Source organism: Budorcas taxicolor, chromosome 2 (genome assembly GCF_023091745.1).
Source record: "Budorcas taxicolor isolate Tak-1 chromosome 2, Takin1.1, whole genome shotgun sequence".
NCBI lineage: Eukaryota > Metazoa > Chordata > Mammalia > Artiodactyla > Bovidae > Budorcas > Budorcas taxicolor.
Window position 1 is genome coordinate 13,568,426 of NC_068911.1, and position 19,615 is coordinate 13,588,040.

At 42.9% G+C, this 19,615-nt stretch overlaps 1 protein-coding gene across 1 annotated transcript in view; it reads left to right on the forward strand.

Moving 5' to 3' along the window:
- Window positions 1–19,615, forward strand: part of GALNT17 (polypeptide N-acetylgalactosaminyltransferase 17) — a 428,829-nt gene that overhangs the window by 151,858 nt on the left and 257,356 nt on the right. The window contains exon 2 of the mRNA XM_052661435.1: window positions 16,651–16,834. Coding sequence (XP_052517395.1) covers window positions 16,651–16,834 — 184 coding nt within the window. The remainder of the gene's footprint in view (window positions 1–16,650; window positions 16,835–19,615) is intronic.

Genomic DNA, 19,615 nt, shown 5'->3' on the forward strand with positions numbered 1-19,615 from the left:
GGAGAGAGTTAGAGAACTGTGCAGAGGAAAGGAAGCAGAAGGAAATTTTAGGTGGGTGATGTACAGATAGATGGAGAAATACGTGGATAGGGAGACGGAGCGCTGAAGCTCATATACTGGACATCTATATGTCCCAGTAGTGAAAGAAGCAAAGACCTTTGTTGTGTTAGTCTCAGGCAACTGTGTTAGGGCCCAAAGAGGCTGCTCTGGGCTTGATGATCATAAAACTTCAATGTGAGCACAAGAAAGTTGAGGAAAGAGGAATAGAGTCCTTACTATTAGGTTGGCCAAAATGTTCGTTTGGTTTTCCATACCATCTTAAAAAAAAAAAAAAAAAAAAACCCAAAGAAACTTTTTGACCAGCCTAGTTTTTTTTTTTTTTTTTGCTGCATTCTTTTTACTATTTTATTTTTCTGTTATTTTTAAAGATATAATTCACATGCCTTAAATTCACCCTTTAAAAATATACAAATCAGCATTCGCTAATTCTAGGGTGTTTTCATCAGCCCCCCCCAACCCCGCCCCGCCAAACAAACTTTGTAACCATTAGCAACTCGTGTTCCACCTTGCCCCTGGTCACCACTAATTCTGTTTTTCTTTCTCTATGCTTTTGCCTATTTGGGATATTTCGTATAATGCAGCCATACAATATATTTGATTTTCTGTCTGACTTCTTTAACGTGGCGTTTTGTTTTCACGGTTTATCCATGTAAGGGTGTGTATCACTACTACATTCCTTTCTTTATTTTTTTTAACTTAACACCTTTAATGGTCCAAATATTCAGGGAAATACAAAATAAGTGTCTATGTTCTTGAGGAATTATATCTGCAAGGAACACACTGAAAAACTCAATTATTTGGGCAAAATGATTGGTAGGAGGCAAGAAATATACATTGAATTTCTGTTGCTGATGAGGTCTTATCCCCAAAGTCTTCTCTATGAAGTGGGAATAATATTACCTGTCTCATCCTTTTTTAGAAACTCTATTTTGTTGAGGTGTAATTGACATGTGACATTATATTAGTTTCAGGTGTACAGCATAGTGATTCACTACATGTATACATTGTGCAATGATCATTCTTTTTTATGATTAAAAAACATTCCATTTTATGGATGCACCACATTTTCTTTATTCAGTTGGTGATGGATATGTGAGCTGTTTCTTCTTTGGGACTGTTGTAAATAATGCTGCTGTGAGCATTTGTGCGCAAGTGCTCATGGGAGAAATGTTTTTATTTCTTGAGAGTGTACATCTAAGAGTGGGGTGGCTGGGTCATATGGTATCTCTGTGTTAACCTTTGAGGAACTGTTGAACTATTTTCAAAAATAGCCACATGATGGTACTTTTCAACCAGTGATATACAAGAACATCCTTTCACTTGGAATATATTTCTTTATATTCCTCCATTTGGCAAGAATAACAAAAACAGAGCCAAAAGTCAAGAATGGGGAGAATTATAACTAAGAAATGACAAAATGAAACCATGGATCCATACTATTTGGGTTTCTAATCTAAGGCAGGTGTGGGTGGGTGGGTGTGGCCTGAGACAGCAGATTCTGTCTCAAGGCCGTGAGCCTTGAGAATGTCCAGCTGCTCCCACCTAGTGGAGCTCCAGGGACCACAGTCAGGGACCAGTCCCGCCCATTCTGTCCTCACTCTGGTTCTGATCCACAGCATCCTCCTGGGCCCCAGACGGCCTGTGAGGCTCTTGGCTTCCCTTGGTTTCTGCCCTGGTTCCAGCTGCAGACACATCAGAAAGGCTAGTTACTCGGCAGAGATCCTGCTGCAGAGCTGGACGCAGCGCTTCTGCCCAAGGCTGGTTGACCGTGTTACTTGATAAGGGGCTGGCTTCAAGTAACCCCCACCAAGTTCTGGGGCAGGAATTTGGGGTGCGGTCCTAGGGGAGATCCCACATGTGGTCATATAATAATAACTTCAGTGATCTCTCTTTTTCTCTGTCTTTTCTTTTGGGCCATGGCATGGCATGTGGGATCTCAGTTTCTGGATGGAACCCACGCCCCCTACATTGGAAGTGTGGAGTCTTAACCACTGGACCACCAGGGAAGTCCGTCTCTCTCTCTCTTGAACACTCAGAGCCTCCATTTCTTATCCTGTAAAGAAGGAATAAAGAGTATAAGCTCACTTGACAAACACACCAAGAGGATAGCATAGCGCTTGGCAGACAGCAGGGGCTCAAACAGTTGAGGAGACCAAGACCAACAGTGCAAGCACATTTTAAGCCTCTACTGATGTCACAGCCACTAGTCCCTTTTTGGCATGAGCAAGTCTTATGATCAAGCTTAGAGTTAAGGGTGGGGAAGTACGCTCTGCCCAGCCAGATGGTCAGGCTTAATGTTAATGAGGTGGGATGGGTACTCCTCCCAGGGGTGTGGGGGGCAGAGAGTCTATATTTGTTGAACAAAAGTCCAAGGTACTACCTTGAGGATGTGCTTAAAGGAGAGGAGAAAAAAATTCCCTTATAAGTAAATGGAATCTTGTCATAGGGTCTTTTTGTGAGAAACTGGATGTGTTTTTCAAACTTGTGGTGCTTCTGAATAGCATAGGTATCTTATTTTAAAGTTGAGAATAGTTTATTAGGAATGATGGTGGTGGTGGTGATGGTGGTAAGGTGATAGTGACGGTAGTGATGGACGTGATGGTGGGGTGTGTATGTGTTTGTGTATGTTGAAAGATCGTGATACTGATAATTTTGGTGGGTGAAGGAAGTAGCGATGTTTTCCTAGGGTGGTTCATTCTTGTTTGTCTTACTCTTCCTTATTGTTGCCTGAATTCATAATTTACTTTCTCTGATATGAACACAGTGTCATGTGGATCTACACGTACGCTATTTTAAAATTATATGCTTTTTGCAGAATTTGGTAAAGGTTAGTGTTGCTAATGTTCACTGCCCTCTCTCTCTCCTCTTTAACCCGCTTGCTAGGAATAAAATCCTAGGTGGGCTCAGGGCATGAGAAGGGAGGAGAGGAATTTTCCTCTGAAAGCCATCAGACCCAACAGGTGCTGAGCGAATGTGGCAGGTGGCCTGGACTGCAGAGTCTTGTGTGCATTTGGCGCCAGCAGATTTCTTAGGTTGTGGCAGAGGGCTTTCTTCAATTCAGCATGTTTCCTAAGCAGCCCTGGGTCAGCTTTATTTTCCTTTTGTGTAGTTTTGTAAGTGATGTGCGGCTAAGTGACACAGTTAACCTGCGAAGCCAGGGTCTTTCATCCATCTGCTCTGAGCAATCCTGACAATTGCCAAACTTTTCTTTATTTTGTTAGAAATACTCTTTTCACTTCCACACTCAGGCAGATGCATCAGCCAGAGCCTGGGCCAGGCCAAAGACATTTATTTATCACCTCCGCACACAGGGGGTTGTTTATGCCAGTGTTTGCTTGGCATCGAGAGTGGGATTCAGGACTTTTTGATTCTTTTCATCACAGTGGCATGAAATCTGAGAGTGCATTTCATTAATGCATGCTTGGCAGCCTGGTATACAGAAACCTGGATCTGTATCCACCCCTTGCCACTTTAAGTGACCTAAAGAACATTCTTCATCCTCATTGGGCCTCCCTTCTCCTATATGATGACTGTGGACGGGGCTATTCTTAGGCTCAAATTAAATGATCTTTGTAGAAAGATTCCAGGAAGTCTAAAGTTCATAATACGTATAAGACATGTCATTTTGAATAAAACTGCAGTTTGAAAATTTATAGACAGTTTGTTCCAAAGGGACTTCAAGCAAATAACAGTGATTCATATCCCTTGGAACTGTAAAGGCTGCATGAGCAGTTTGGATAATGGGCAGAAATGTACTTCCAGGATTCTGGCTCCGGGGGTGGGGAGCACATGTCGAGAGACTTATTAGTCATCGCTTTGTCTTCTGGGACAGAATCCAGCAGTGGATGGCCATCTGTTATGGAATGAAAGTGTGTGTTCCCCCCACCCCTCCAGTTCATATGTTGTGACCCTAACCGCCAATGTGATGATGTTAGGAGGTGGAGACTTTCGGAATCAAATAGGGTTAGATGGGATCATGGTTAGATAGCATCACTGACTCAGTGGACATGAACTTGAGAAAACTATAGGAGATAGTGGAGACAAGGAAGCCTGGCGTGCTGCAGTCCATGGGGTCGCAAAGAGTGAGACACAACTTAGAAACTGTACAGTGACAATGAACAAGATGAGATCATGGGTTGGGTCCCCCGATGGAATTAATACCCTTATAAGAAGAAGAAAGGGCACACGGTTTGTTCCTCCTCTGTCATGTAAGGACACAACGAGAAAGTGGCTGTCTGCAGGCCCTCACCAAGGACCCAGCATGCTGGCCCCTTAATGTTGAACTTCCCAGCCTCTGGAATTCTGACAAATGTCTGTTGTTTAAACTAGTGGTCCTCAGTCTTTGTGGCACCAGGGACCAGCTTCATGGGAGACATTTTTTCCATGGACCTGGTTGGGGGGATGATTTCCGGCTGATTCAAGTGCATTACATTTATCATGCACTCTGTTTCTATTTTTATTACACCAGCTCCACCTCGGATCATCAGGCATTAGATCCCAGAGGTTTCAGTTCAGTTCAGTTCAGTCGCTCAGTCGTGTCCAACTCTTTGCGACCCCGTGAATTGCAGCACGCCAGGCCTCCCTGTCCATCACCAACTCCCGGAGTTCACTCAGACTCACGTCCATTGAGTCAGTGATGCCATCCAGCCATCTCATCCTCTGTCATCCCCTTCTCCTCCTGCCCCCAATCCCTCCCAGCATCAGAGTCTTTTCCAATGAGTCAACTCTTCGCATCAGGTGGCCAAAGTACTGGAGCTTCAGCTTTAGCATCATTCCTTCCAAAGAAATCCCAGGGTTGATCTCCTTCAGAATGGACTGGTTGGATCTCCTTGCAGTCCAAGGGACTCTCAAGAGTCTTCTCCAACACCACAGTTCAAAAGCATCAATTCTTCGGCTCTCAGCCTTCTTCCCAGTCCAACTCTCACATCCATACATGACCACAGGAAAAACCATAGCCTTGACTAGACGGACCTTTGTTGGCAAAGTAATGTCTTTGCTTTTGAATATGCTATCTAGGTTGGTCATAACTTTTCTTCCAAGGAGTAAGCGTCTTTTAATTTCATGGCTGCAGTCACCATCTGCACTGATTTTGGAGCCCCCCAAAAATAAAGTCTGACAGTGTTTCCACTGCTTCCCCATCTATTTCCCATGAAGTGATGGGACCAGATGCCATGATCTTGGTTTTCTGAATGTTGAGCTTTAAGCCAACTTTTTCACTCTCCTCTTTCACTTTCATCAAGAGGCTTTTTAGTTCCTCTTCACTTTCTGCCATAAGGGTGGTATCATCTGCATATCTGAGGTTATTGATATTTCTCCTGGCAGTCTTGATTCCAGCTTGTGTTTCTTCCAGTCCAGCGTTTCTCGTGATGTACTCTGCATAGAAGTTAAATAAGCAGGGTGACAATATACAGCCTTGACGTACTCCTTTTCCTATTTGAAACCAGTCTGTTTTTCCATGTCCAGTTCTAACCGTTGCTTCCTGACCTGCATGCAGATTCCTCAAGAGGCAGGTCAGGTGGTCTGGTATTCCCATCTCTCCCAGAATTTTCCACAGTTGATTGTGATCCACACACTCAAAGGCTTTGGCATAGTCCATAAAGCAGAAATAGATGTTTTTCTGGAACTCTCTTGCTTTTTCGATGATCCAGCGGATGTTGGCAATTTGATCTCTGGTTCCTCTGCCTTTTCTAAAACCAGCTTGAACATCAGGGAGTTCACGGTTCACGTATTGCTGAAGCCTGGCTTGGAGAATTTTGAGCATGACTTCACTAGCATGTGAGATGAGTGCAATTGTGCGATAGGACCCCTGATTTAAGCCACTTAGTCTTTAGTATTTTGTTATAGTAGCCCAAGGAGACTAAGTATCAGGGAAGTTTTGAAAACATGATTGTGTAAAGGTGGTTGAAGGAATGTATATGTTTAGTCTGGACAAAAATGAAGACAGGTCATGATAATGCCTTGAAATATTCGAAAATTACATGGAAGTGTAATTATTACATGACAGGTGTAGAAGAGAAGTAGGACCACTGAATAGAAGAAGCCAAGCTACACATTTCTTAAAAATTCAATTGATTTAAACCAGAAAATAAAACAAAAACAATTCACCTATTTCTTCTACCCCCTACCTTCTGCCTCTGGCAACCACCAGTCAGTTCTCTGCATCAGTGAGCTTGATAAGTGTGTATTTGTAGATTTCGGTCTACAGCCATACCACCCTGAATAGACTTGATTTCCATCTGTAGATTTCAGGCATGATAGAGATCATATGGTATTTGTCTTTCTCTGTCTGACTTATTTCGTTTAGCATAATGCCCTCAAGGTCCCTTCACGTTGTTTTAAATTGCAAGATTTCATTCTTTTTTTATGGCTGACTAATACCCCATTACGGAGAAGGCAATGGCACCCCACTCCAGTACTCTTGCCTGGAAAATCTCATGGGCGGAATAGCCTGGTAGGCTGCAGTCCATGGGGTCGCGAAGAGTCGGACAGGACTGAGCGACTTCACTTTCACTTTTCACTTTCATGCACTGGAGAAGGAAATGGCAACCCGCTCCAGAGTTCTTGCCTGGAGAATCCCAGGGACGGGGGAGCCTAGTGGGCTGCCGTCTGTGGGGTTGCACAGAGTCAGACATGACTGAAGTGACTTAGCAGCAGCAGCAGTACCCCATTATGTGTATATATTCTATATATACCTCAGCTTCTTTATCCATTCTTCCACTGATGGACACTTAGGCTGTTTCCATATCTTGGCTATCGGCAATAATACTGCAATGAACAGGATGGTGCAGTTAGCTTTTCAAGGTATTGTTTTCATTTTCTTCAGATAGATACCCAGAGACGGAATTGCCAAATCATATGGTAGCTCTGTTTTTAATTTTTTTGTGGAATCTCTGTACGGTTTTTTGTAGTGGCCGCACCAATTCACATTCCCACCAGCAGTGAACATGAGTTCCTTTTTCTCTACACCATTCTAGTCTTTTTGATAACAGCCACTGTGACAGGTGTGAGGTGACCTCTCATTGTGGTTTTGATTTGCATTTCCCTGGTGACAAATGATGTAGGCCATCTTTTCATGTACAGTAAGTCCCCTACATACAAACCTTCAAATTGTGAACTTCTGGAGATGTGGCTGTGCATTCCATCAGTGTCAGGTGTGAGTGAAATTGCAGCTTAACTTCCATTTTCTATTACTGACGGTCCTTCAGCTTGATGGTCTCTCACCCAGCTTCCTCCTCCAGTCAGTAACTTTTCGTGCTTGTTCACTCAGTGCAGCCCCTGTATGCCAGCTGTTGCACTAGCATACTTTTCAAGGTACTGTACTGTAAGATTTAAGTTGAAAACGAAAGTGAAGTCGCTCAGTCGTGTCTGACTCTTTGCGACCCTATGGACTGTAGCTCACCAGGCTCCTCCATCCATGGAATTTTCTAGGCAAGAGTACTGGAGTGGGTTGCCATTTCCTTCTCCAGGGGATCTTCCCAACCCAGGGATCGAACCCAGGTCTCCCGCATTTCAGGCAGACTCTTTGCCGTCTGAGTCACCAGGGGATCCCATAAGATTTAAAATGTATCCTTTATTTTTTGTGTTTGTTTTTTAATGTACTACTTGTGTGAAAAGTCTTATAAACCTATTACAGTACAGTACTATACAGCTGATTGTGTTAGTTGGATACCTAGGCTAACTTTGCTGGACTGACAAAATGCGCTTTCAGAACAGAACTGGTTTGTGTGTAGGGGACTTAACGGTATTTTTCTTAGAGGATGATTTATTCATTTCTCTTCCATCAGGAAGCAACTGATGTAACTGAACTCCTAAGTCTTCACTGAAGATATTAAGACTAACATAACCTTTGGACATCATGTCTGGGAAGCACTGAGCATACAGGACAGAAAATGTCAAAATCAGCATAAGAATGCAGATGTCAACAGATGTCAAGATCATCATACTAGTATATGAACTGGGGAATCAATAATGATTTGACATCAGTCCATGAAGCAGTGTTTACCCATTTCTGACATGTCTCCAGGAGATTTCTGTATCAACACTAGAACCTGGTCATATATTTGGGCAGCCCAGCTTATCCTGCACTTACTCATTTATTCACTTGCTTTTTGGTCCATTCATTCATGTGTATAGCATACATGAGGTACACGTATGTGCCAGGCTCTCTGTAAGACACAGAGATGTCTTCCTGTGAACAGGAAGCCTGTGTCCTTGTAAGTGAACAGCTGAGGACGCCTGTAACAGGATGGGAGTAAGGGTGTGGTTGAGATTTCTTACCAAGGAGCGGCATCTGATTTTCTGGGCTGGGTAGTTCTCTGCAAGGGTTTGCAGGGTTGTATAGAATAACAAGGGTGACTGCCAAAGGCACTGAGGGGCAGTGGCTCTGTAGAAGCCTCAGAAGAGGGTGGGACAGCTAAAAGGAGGCAGCAGAGAAGGAAGTGGAATCGGAGGCTGGGCAGAGAATCAGCTAGTGAGTGACTTTGTATATTACATGAGAATTTTTGGAATTTTTCCCCCGTAGGCAGCAGGAATGCACTAATGAATTTTAAGCAAGCAGTGGTCAGTTGTGTTTGTTAGAAAGCTCACTTTGCAAGACATGGGGTTATGTGTTGACTGCAGTAACTCAAGGAAGAGATGACATGTGCCTTTGAATCTGGTTGGTGACAAAAGGGATGCAGGGAAGGAACAGAGTCCCAAGATAAGGGAGGGATTGCCCCGGTGGTTCAGTGGTTAGATTTCTTCTTCCAGTGTTGGGCTGCGAGTTCGATCCCTGGTTGGGAGCTGGGACCCACATGGCTCGTAGCCAAAATACCAAGGCAGAGAACAGAAGCAGTGTTGTGGCAAATTCAATAAAAACTTTAAAAATGGTCTACATCAAAAAAAAATCTTAAAGAAAAAACTGCCACAAACAAACAAAAAATAATCCAAAGATAGGTGAGAACTAGCACCAGGGGTAATTTGAGAAATGAATTTGAAATATTATAGTTAGATAGATACAGCAGACATTTATATAGTCTGCATTTGGTGTTGACTGCGTTTATATAGGCCACACAACATGCTAGGCTCTTTGGCTGTGTGTGGGGGCGAGGGGGCGGTTCACTGACACTAGGCTGTGGCTGCCAAGATGAAGGGGAGCTTTATGAGTTGACAAGGCACCAGATTGCATTGTGTTTTCATAGCATGTATGTTTAACATTAATAGTATATATATAATTAAAGTGCTTAGTATAATGCTTTGTGTCTAATGAAAATTTGTCTGTAAAACTAACAGTTGTATACAAAAATGGTGCTTCCACTCTCTTTTGTCAGTATTTTTAGACAAGCTTTTCTGTTCCATTGATCTGCCTGTCATTTCTTGTTTCATTATCTCACTGTCCTTTTAAAAGTTAATTTTTATTGCAGTGTATTTGATTTACAGTGGTGTAATTAGTTTCAGGTGTACAGTAAAGTGAATCAGTTATAATGTACCTATATCCACTGTTTCTTAGATTCCTTTTCCATATAGGTAATTACAAGTATTGAGTAGAGTTCCAGGTGCTATACAGTAGGTCCTTATTAATTACCTGTTTTATACACAGTAGTGTGTATGATGGCTCAGCTGGTGCAGAATTTGCCTGCAATGAGGGAGACCTGCGTTTAATCCCTGGGTAGAGCAGATCCCCTGGAGAAGGGAACAGTCGCTCATTCCAGTATTCTGGCCTGGAGAAGTCCATGAACTGTATAGTCCATGGGGTCGCAAAAAGTTGGACATGACCGAGCGACTTTCACAATATGTCAATCTCTCTCCCAATTTATCCCTCCCCCCATCTTCCTGCTTGGTAACCATAAGTTTATTTTCTACATCTAGGACTCTATTTCTGGTTTTGTAAATAAATTCATTGTATCAGTTTTTCAGATTCCACATATGAGTAATATCATGTATTTGTCCATTTGGCTTCACTGAGTATAATCTCTGAGTTCATCCATGTCACTGCAAATGATATTATTTCTTTTTATGACCAAGTAATATTTCATTACACACACACACGCACACACGTGTATACATTATCTTAGTTATTAGAGCTTTTCATAATTAAATAATAAATTTAATAATTTAGTCTGCACACATTTATCATGTATCCCATCTGTCTCTGTGGTCACATTGACTTCCTCGAGCCACGAGTGGTCCCCTCACTCTCCCAAGAGTACATGGAATCCCAAGAATAAATCTGGAATTATTGCCCACTACTTATGGCTTTTGGCTACAACTTCCTGATTTGTCTGTATGTTTTGTCAGTTTTTCAAATGCTTTATCATCATGTGGAATCTCCCTGGGACTCTGTGATCTTCAGGAGGCATTAGGGCCTCTGTCAAGACTACCCCCCCCCAACACATGCTTGCCCTCTGGAAGAAGGCCACGCAACATGCTAGGCTCTTTGGCTGTGTGTGTGTGTGTGTGTGGAGTGGGGGTTCACTGACACTAGGCTGTGGCTGCCAAGATGAAGAGGAGCTTTATGAGTTAACAAGGCACCAGATTGCATTGTGTTTTCATCTCTTTCCTGGAGTTTGTGTGTCTGTTGTGAGTCCCGATTTCTGAAAGAATAATGCTGGTTATCTGTAAACTCATCAGTTTAAACTGTAACCCTGGAGAAAATGATAGCCTTAGTTATATGGAGGGAGGTGGGGAGGCAGCTGGGAGTGGATTTACAACCTGGGTTCTTTACTTTTTGCTGCCACTATGGAGCCTTTGTAGCTTGGGCCAACCGAAGATAGAAGTAAGCAGGGTGATTTACTCTTGCTGGAGGGTTATCAAATTATCAAGCCAGGGCACCTTGGGATTTCTGGGCTCCATGTGAGATGAATGAAGCCTCTCCCTCATCCACATGAGGTATCCTCAGGAATTTGGTGTTGATTGCATTAAAAAGGAACTTCTAAAATTCCAAAAGTGGGGGTTATTTTTATTAATGTTTGGAAAATTGGATGGCTGTTTGAGAGAGAGAGAGATACAGTTTAGAGCCGTACCTCTCTGCATCTATGTAATATTTCCTCCTAGTCACCACATCACTTGAATTATTATTGCTTTATTTCTTAACTTAATATTGGATAAGGCACCCCCCTTTTTCTTTTTAAACAAAATGTCCAAGTGTTATCACCTCTGTGTTCTTCTGGATTAATTTTAGAACCTTTTGTTCTGTTTCAGAAAAAGATTCTATTTGGAATTACATTAGATCCATACATTAAAAAGAAGTAATGGTATCTTTGTAACATTCCATCTTCTAAGTAAAAATACATCTCTCCGCTGTTTATGTGTGTTTTATTTCATCCATTTAATGAAATCTCATAGTTTTCCTCCTATTGTTTAGAGTTCTAAGTGCATTGTAATATTTGTTGCTTCTACAAATAGAACTTTTTACATTTTAGATTCTGGTTGGTTACAGCCAGAAAACAAAATACTGCCCTAGAAGTTCTTATGTCGCTGGCTTGTCCATCTCTAAGGTCACCAGGGCCCTTTTCTCTGCCAAACCAAATGGCCTTTTCCAGGCTTGATTTCCCTGTGACATTCATCAGTGTGAACTCTCTTTTTCTTTATGAAAATAAATGTACTATGCAGTCTTGATCCCTCTTCTCTGCTCCTAGTAGATGTCTTCCCCTCACCCCACCCGTGTATTTAATTTTCTGTCTTGACATCACTTTATAATAGATGGCTCCAATTTCAGTCTCCAGATCTCATTTCTACTCATCCATATGCGCAACCATTTGGGTTTTTTTTTTTTTTTGGACTTGTTGTTGTTGATGTTGTTGTTGTTGTTAGTTGTTACGTAGAAGATCTTCAGTTGTTGCATTCAAACTATTAGTTGCAGCATGTGGGATCTAGTTCCCTAACCAGGAATTGAGCCCAGGCCCCCTGTATTGGAAGCATAGAATCTTAGCCACTGGACCGCCAGGAAAGTCCCTCTTAAGAACTTTCTACAGGTCAGGCACTAGGGGGACCACATGCCTGCCCTTAAAGAGAGCATCTAATTGTGGCGCCAGGGGGGCAGTCGTCCTGTGGGTGTGAGTAGGATGCTGTGTCTGTCAGTATCCCAGCCAGAAACAAGTGGCACGCCCAGAAGGGCTGACTGAAGAGATTTTAGCAAAACATTTACAAAGATTTGGGAAGAGTTCAGGGAAATCAGCAAGGCATGGCCAGGCATGGTGTATGACTCCAGGGCTAGCAACAGAAGGGAAGCAGTTGCCATGCCAACGCCTGAAGGCTCCGGAAGAGAGCGTGGTTAACAGAACACGGGATTGGCTCTAACCCTAGGCTAACCGTCGGAGATGCCTGTCTGAACACGACTGTGCCACAGAAGAACGCAGTCTCCACCAAACCACACCTGGGTGGGAGGGAGCTGGGGGCCAAACACCCCAGCCTCTCTCTCTTCTTGACCATCAGTCTTCTCAAGGTAGCTCCTGGTGGTTAAGCCCAACCCAAAGCCAGAAGTCTAAAGGAACGCTTGATACTGTCCATATAGGTCTTATCTTCTGGGGCATGAAGCAGAGAAACAGGGTGGAGAGAAACACGAAGAATATTCAGTAAAGGTGCTAGGTTATGGCTGACCTTAATTTGTTCTTCTTTCTTCCTCACCTTCAACTTCTTGCCAATACCATCCCTTGGCTTTGCAGTCGTCAGCTCCAGTAACTCAGGAGGCAGCGCCTAAGGGACAAGAAGGCAATGCCAAGTCCTCTCTAATCTGGTCCCAAGCACCCACCCCATTCTCTTCCTTCCTTCCCCTCTTTCTTCTTTTTGTCAATTGCGGCTTCCATGCCTACAAGTTCACATCCATCTGCTGTGGCTACAGTTGCTTCTGGCCAAAAAGCATGAGGCACTTTCAGAAAAGAAAGTTCCCTGGGTGCGTGGAGTCATCCCAACTTGCCCTCGTGGCATCTCTCCCCAGCCAAGTAAAGACCAACCTGAGTCTTGTTGATAAACTTGAACTTACATTTGTTGTTGCCATCCATTTCCGGGGCCTGCTAAGTAAGCACATTAAAATGCCAGTGAACATTTTTGCTGCTTTGTTGAACCTTTCTGGCAGATTCAAGTGGGGGGAAAATGGGAGCACATGGACCACAAAATATATAATTCGTAGTTGTCACATTGCACTCTGGAGAATGATCTTTTTTTGAGACTGCTACGTGGGTGCCTTTCATGATGGAAGAAATAATGCCTCAGAAAGGGGAGAAAAAGTCTCACTGGGAGGTTTCGTTCCCTAAGTGTCCTTGGTGGGATTAGCCTGCATTCCTAGTCTTAATTCCTATGCCCTTTTGTAATAAATTCCCTTCCTGGCTCCTCTGCCTGCACTGGAAAGGCTGCCTGTGGGAGGGTGCTGGGCTAACAGCTGAGACACATTGTATCTTTGAGGTGGCATTTAATGACTGGGGAATGGAAGATATCTATTTAGACTGGACAAAAGAGATACTGTATAGCCAAGGAGAGAAAAAGGAGTCCACAGATGAAATAAGCGGAAGAATCCGATGTTTTCCATGAAAGCTGTTGAGTTATGTTGGAGGTCAATTCTGTCCCATTGGCCAGCCTCCCTCCTTGACCCTTGGGTTCCATGCTGGCCAGAAATCCACAGAGGACTGAGGTTGTGGCTTTCAAGAAAAAGCTGCAAATATTGGGCAAGGAAAGGGAAACCCAGGATGACTGAGTGAAAGTGCACAAAACAAGAAGCAAAACCCACAGAGTATCGCCTCTTTTTCATCTTTTAAAATTATGTCATATTCTATACATATATATACATCATATATATCGGGCTTCCCCGGTGAATTTAGTGGTAAAGAACCTGTCTGCCAGTGCTGCAGACATACGAGAAGTGGGTTTGATCCCTGGGTTGGGACAATCCCGTGGGGGAGGGCACGGCAACCCACTCCAGTATTGTTGCCTGGAGAATTCCGGGACAGAGGAGCCCGGTGGGGTACAGTCCATGGGGCCGCAAAGAGTCAGACATGACTGAGCGGCTAACACAAGACTCATGTAGGGGTTCTGACCACATTTAAGGTAGGTTAGTCTGAGCTATGCTCTTCAGTAGGTTAGATGTTTCAAATGCATTTCCGACCTAGGATATTTTCAATGTATGATGGATTTATCAGGATGTAACTCTTTTGTAAACTGAGGAAGTTCTGTATTTCATTTTTATTGCTAGATATTATCACATTGTCTGAATAAACCACATTTTGTTTTATTCATTTGTCAGGTGATAGACACTTAGCTAGTATGAATAATGCTTCTCTGAACATTTGTGTACAAGTTTTTGTGTGGGCATATCTTCCCATTTTTCTTGGGTATATACCTAAAAATGGAATTGCTGGGTCATATGCTACAACTATACTTAACATTTTGAAGAACTTCCAAGCTATTTTACAAAGTAAGTGCACCATTTTACATTCCCACTAGCAATGTCCTTTCATGGGTGATTTAAAAATCCAACACAGGTGTCTGTCCTTGACATTTGAAGAGTTTTTGTAGATTTTGGAGCACAGCAGAGGTGATGTTATTGGAATGGTTGGTGCACAATGATGTGGAATGAGAGGTTAAAGACCAGGAAGCAGAAAGTGTTGGAGTAATCCTGTTCTCAGTTGACGGTTCCTCTGTTTGGATGGTGACAGGCAGAAAAGATGTCAGGGTTCCTGAGGAACACAGTGGACAGCGGAAAAGATTCTTAGGTAGAAAAATGATGTCCACTTGAGATCAACCCCGAGGTGCCTGCTTAAGCTTTGCTTTTTGATTTTGTTTCACAGAAAATAAATTAGTAGTTTCAGAGGAGTGAGAAAGAGACTACAGGTCTTTCCATTATGGGGTGGCGGACCATCATGTGACCAGAGCAGACTTACTGGTCTTTAACTTGCTTGGGAATGCTTTCCTGGGAGGTCAGCATCCTCCTAGGCTCTGTGGGCTGCCCATCATGAAAGCTGAGGATGCTGTTGACATCTCTGGTCCATGGTCTTCCTACCAGTGGCAGCAGTGGGACTTTGGTGGACGAAGTGTGTGTGTGTGTGTGCGCGTGTTGTGCGTGCGCACGCGCATGCGTGCATGTGAGCACACCTGAGGGTGGACAGAGAAGCTTGAACATTTGAAACAGTGAAAGAGAATAAGAGCCCTTCACAACAAAAGTTTTCAAGCCAAGAAATAAAACCTCCTGTAACTGTAGGATTTAAAAATTACCCATCAAGCTGTTTATCGTATAAATGGAACAATAGGTATAAAGCTGCCACCATCCCCGGAACCTGCAATTGCTCAGTGAAGCTTGTTACCGAGGCCTCCTACTCTACTTGGCACGGTTGTCACCCTTATGGGCTTTTCTTCTCTGTGATTTATTCTCAAACACTTTTGTATTTCCTTTTGCCATTTAGATGAGATTTAAATAAAACCATTAGGTATAGAACAGTGTTAGACGGTTACACACTTTAAACTCATGATAAAATCAATCTGTATATTATTCTCTTCCAGTGAAGCAAAAACACCTGCTGTCTGGCAGTTCCTTATTACTGGCTGTTCTTATTCTGCATTGTTACCGAGCATCTCCTGGACTATCTAGCCTTGTGGTAATTGCTCATGAAGACAGGAAATCGGGCAGGGATGACAGGCCCTGTTCTGCCCATTTTTGGTCCGCATGTGTCCTGCTTTTGGCAGTCTCTCCCTTTTAGAGACCCCATCCTGGTACCCGATCCACCCTAGTTCCCAAAAAGCAGGAGAGGTGCTTCCTGAACGTGACCAGCCTTAACCCCACACCTCAGAGTTCCTTTGTTGTTGTTGAGTTGCTCAGTCATGTCAGACTCTCTGTAACCCCATGAACTATGACACACCAGGCTTCCCTATCCTTCAGTATCTCCTTGAGCTTGCTCAAACTCATGTCCATTGAGTCAGTGATGCCATCCCACCTTCTCATCCTCTGTCCCCTCCTTCTCCTCCTGCCCTCAGTCTTTCCCAGCGTCAGGGTCTTTTCCAGTGAGTGAGCTGTTCACATCAGGTGGCCCAAGTATCGGAGCTTCACCTTCAGCATCAGTCCTTCCAATGAATAGTCAGGGTTGATTTCCTTTAGGATGGACTGGTTTGATCTCCTTGCTGTCCAAGAGTCTTCTCCAGCACCACAGTGTCAAAGTGTTGATGCTTTGGTGCTCAGCCTTCTTTATGGTCCAGCTCTCACATCCGTACACGACTACTGGAAAAACCATAGCTTTGACTATACGGACCTTTGTCATTGCTTTGATTTTCCTCTTAATCTAATTTTTAATTATTTTTTCTAGTCTTTATTCAATTTTTACAGTATTGGTTCCATTTTTTGGTGTGGTTTTTTTTTGCCCCAAGGCGCATGGGATATTAGGTCCATGATCAGGGATCAAACCCTTGTCCCCTGCAAGGGAAGGCGAAGTCTCGACCCGTGGCTACCAGGGAAGTCCTGTTCCTCTCAGTTTAAATGTTCTCAGGGCATATTCCCAATATTGATAAGTTGAGGACATAATCTTTTCTGCGACGGGTAATGTTAAAATTTCCACTGAAGCTGCATTGTAGCCTGAGTAACATATCCTGGTATGGTGGTTTTCAACTCTTTTTTTCCCCTCTGTCTTTTTCTAGGTTTATCCAAATCCCTTGGGCTCATTGAAGGTTATGGTGGGCGGGGCAAAGGAGGCCTTCCTGCCACCCTTTCCCCTGCTGAAGAAGAAAAAGCCAAGGGACCCCATGAGAAGTATGGCTACAATTCCTACCTCAGTGAAAAAATTTCACTGGATCGTTCCATTCCGGATTATCGTCCCACCAAGTAAGTTCTGATTCGATCACTCAGAGGAGTTGGCTTTATAGTGTAAATGCGTGTCTGTGATATTATCTCCTGCTGTTTGTAACTAGTAGAGAAGCTTTTATCTCATGAGTCTCCTCTGTAATCAATAAATGAAGCTTCCCAGGTGGCTCAGTGGTGATGAATCTGCCTGCCAGTGCAGGAGATGTAGGTACCACCCCTGTTGGGAAGATCTCTTGGAGAAAGAAATGACAAGCCCATCCAGTATCTTACCTGGAAATCCTACGGACAGAGGAGCCTGCTGGGCTAAAGTCCATGGAGTCACAAAGAGTTGGCTACAACTAAGCGCATATACACACAAACAAAATCAGTAAATAGTGCTATTGATTATAAAAATAAAGCTAAGTAAATTTTTAAATTTTAATACAAATAGTACAGAAACATAATCCAAAAAATTTTTAAGTAAAAAAAAGAAACTACCATGACCTCATGACCTAGAGGCAGTGACTGGTAAAATCTTAGCATCTTGTCCTTGAGTCTGTTTTTCTATGCAGATTATGAAACTGTATTTCTTGTATCCTTTTTTCATGCAACATTATTTCACAAGCATTTTCTGGTGTTATTAGTTATGATCATTGTTTCAATTGTTGTAAATTTAGGTTTTGTTCGAATTTTCTTTATTATAAATAACACTGATGAATATCTCCCCTTTCAAGTCTTTATGTACGCTGATATATTTATTTTCATTAAAAAAATATTTATTTTATTTATTTGCTTTTGGCTGCGCTGGGTCTCCATTACTGCTCGAGGACTTTCTCTAGTTGCAGCCAGCCGGGCCTGCTCTTCAGTGCGGTTCCCAGGCTTCTCATTCTGGTGGCTTCTCTTTTTGTGGAGCAAGGGCTCCAGCGCGTGGGCTTCAGTAGTTGTGACGCATGGGCTTAGTTGCTCTGCAACACGTGGGGTTTTCCTGGACCAGGGATGGAACCTGCGTCGCCTGCATTGGCAGACGGACTCTTATCCACTGCACCATCAGAGAAGTCCAGACATTTGCTTTCTTAATCCACACTTCTTTTTTTTTTAATATATATATGTATTTATTTATTTATTTTAAATTTAAATTTATTTATTTTAATTGGAGGCTAATTACTTTACAATATTGTATTGGTTTTACCATAATCAACATGAATCCGCCACGGGTGTACACGTGTTCCCCATCCTGAGCCCCCCTCCCACCTCCCTCCCTGTACCATCCGTCTGGGTCATCCACACGTCTAATAGTATAATCCTTAGATCACCTTGTGGGAATACTTTTGGAGGCTCTGGATACACAGAGAGATGTTTTCCTCCAGAAACTTTATAGCAATTTCTGCTGCTATTAGAATTTTACCTGACCCTTCCCAAACTAGCATTTCAATAATGCTTTTCCTAGCTGGTAGATGAGAAAGTACATCCTGTGATTGTTTCAACATGTATTTTTAGTGCGAGAGTCTTACCTTTGAAACATTTCGTTTGCCTTGTGGTTGGTTTATGAGAGGTCTTTGTTCTGTTCTCTCAGATTTAAGAATTACTTGTTTTCTCCTTGGGAAAGAGAGAAGAGAGATTGGTGGGAAAATCAAGATGCTGGGGGAAATAATCCTATTTTCTAGTCAGTAGTCCTCCTTGGCTTCTCAAACAGATGCTTCAGCTTCTGTTAGATTTGTGCTGTCTCTCTTTTTTCATTTAGAGTGTGCCCTTGCTTAGACTAGATTATTTCTTTTTCAAATGGATTTTGTACAAATCAGTTAAGTATCCTGGTTACTGAGAAAAATAGATTCAAGATAAAGAAAATTATCTTAAATGGATTTAAAATTGCAGCATTAGCTGAGAAACCTGTTAAATCTCTCTCTCTGCCTAATAAGCATATCTTCATTTCGAATCACTAGGAAAACATACATCACCCCTGTTGCAAGCTATTTTGTGTTCCTGGACTTTTGCTTTCAAAAACATCTGGCTGTTTTCATTTCCTGGTGCTCTCTGATTAGCCTTTCTTATTTGGACGTTGGCAAATAAACACAGCCGTATTTTTTGTACTCCTTTGAGAATGAAGATGCTTCTAACATGGAGCTTAGTGGAAACGGGTCAGTTGAACGGTATCAGTGAGCACCTATTATGTGCCAGATGGTTTTCCCCACACTGGAGTTAGGACTTTGGATAAGATGGTCCTTGCCTGTTTACTTCTTGTCTAGGGAGGGAGATACCTGTACAAGTAGATTAATTCAGCACACTGTGATCTATATGGGTGTGTCAGGCCAGAGACATACACAATATGTACAGGGAAGATCTAGGCAGGTTTCCCACTGGAGATGATATCTGACCTTAATCTTGAAGGTCCATGAAGGATTGGAAAATTATAGAGAGAAGACAGATAAAGACAAGGAAGTAGGGGAACATCAAGAGCAGAGCTGGGGGTGCAGATAAAAACATGGCTCACCCAGGGAGGAATGTAGAGCTCTGCAGTGCTCTTTAGTGTGGCCTCGTGGCTTGAATATACCCCTTAGATCTGGTCCCTCAAGACAGTTTCTTAGATGATAGTAAAGGACTAGAGTGCATGGCAGCCTATAAGGGACAAAAACAGGTTAGGCTCTCACAGCAGGGAAGTTCAGTTCAGTTCAGTCGCTTAGTTGTGTCCGACTCTTTGCGACCCCATGGACTGCAGCACGCCAGGCCTCCCTGTCCATCACCAACTCCCGGAGTTCACCCAAACTCATGTCCATTGAGTTGGTAATGCCATCCAACCATCTCATCCTTTGTCATCCCCTTCTCTGC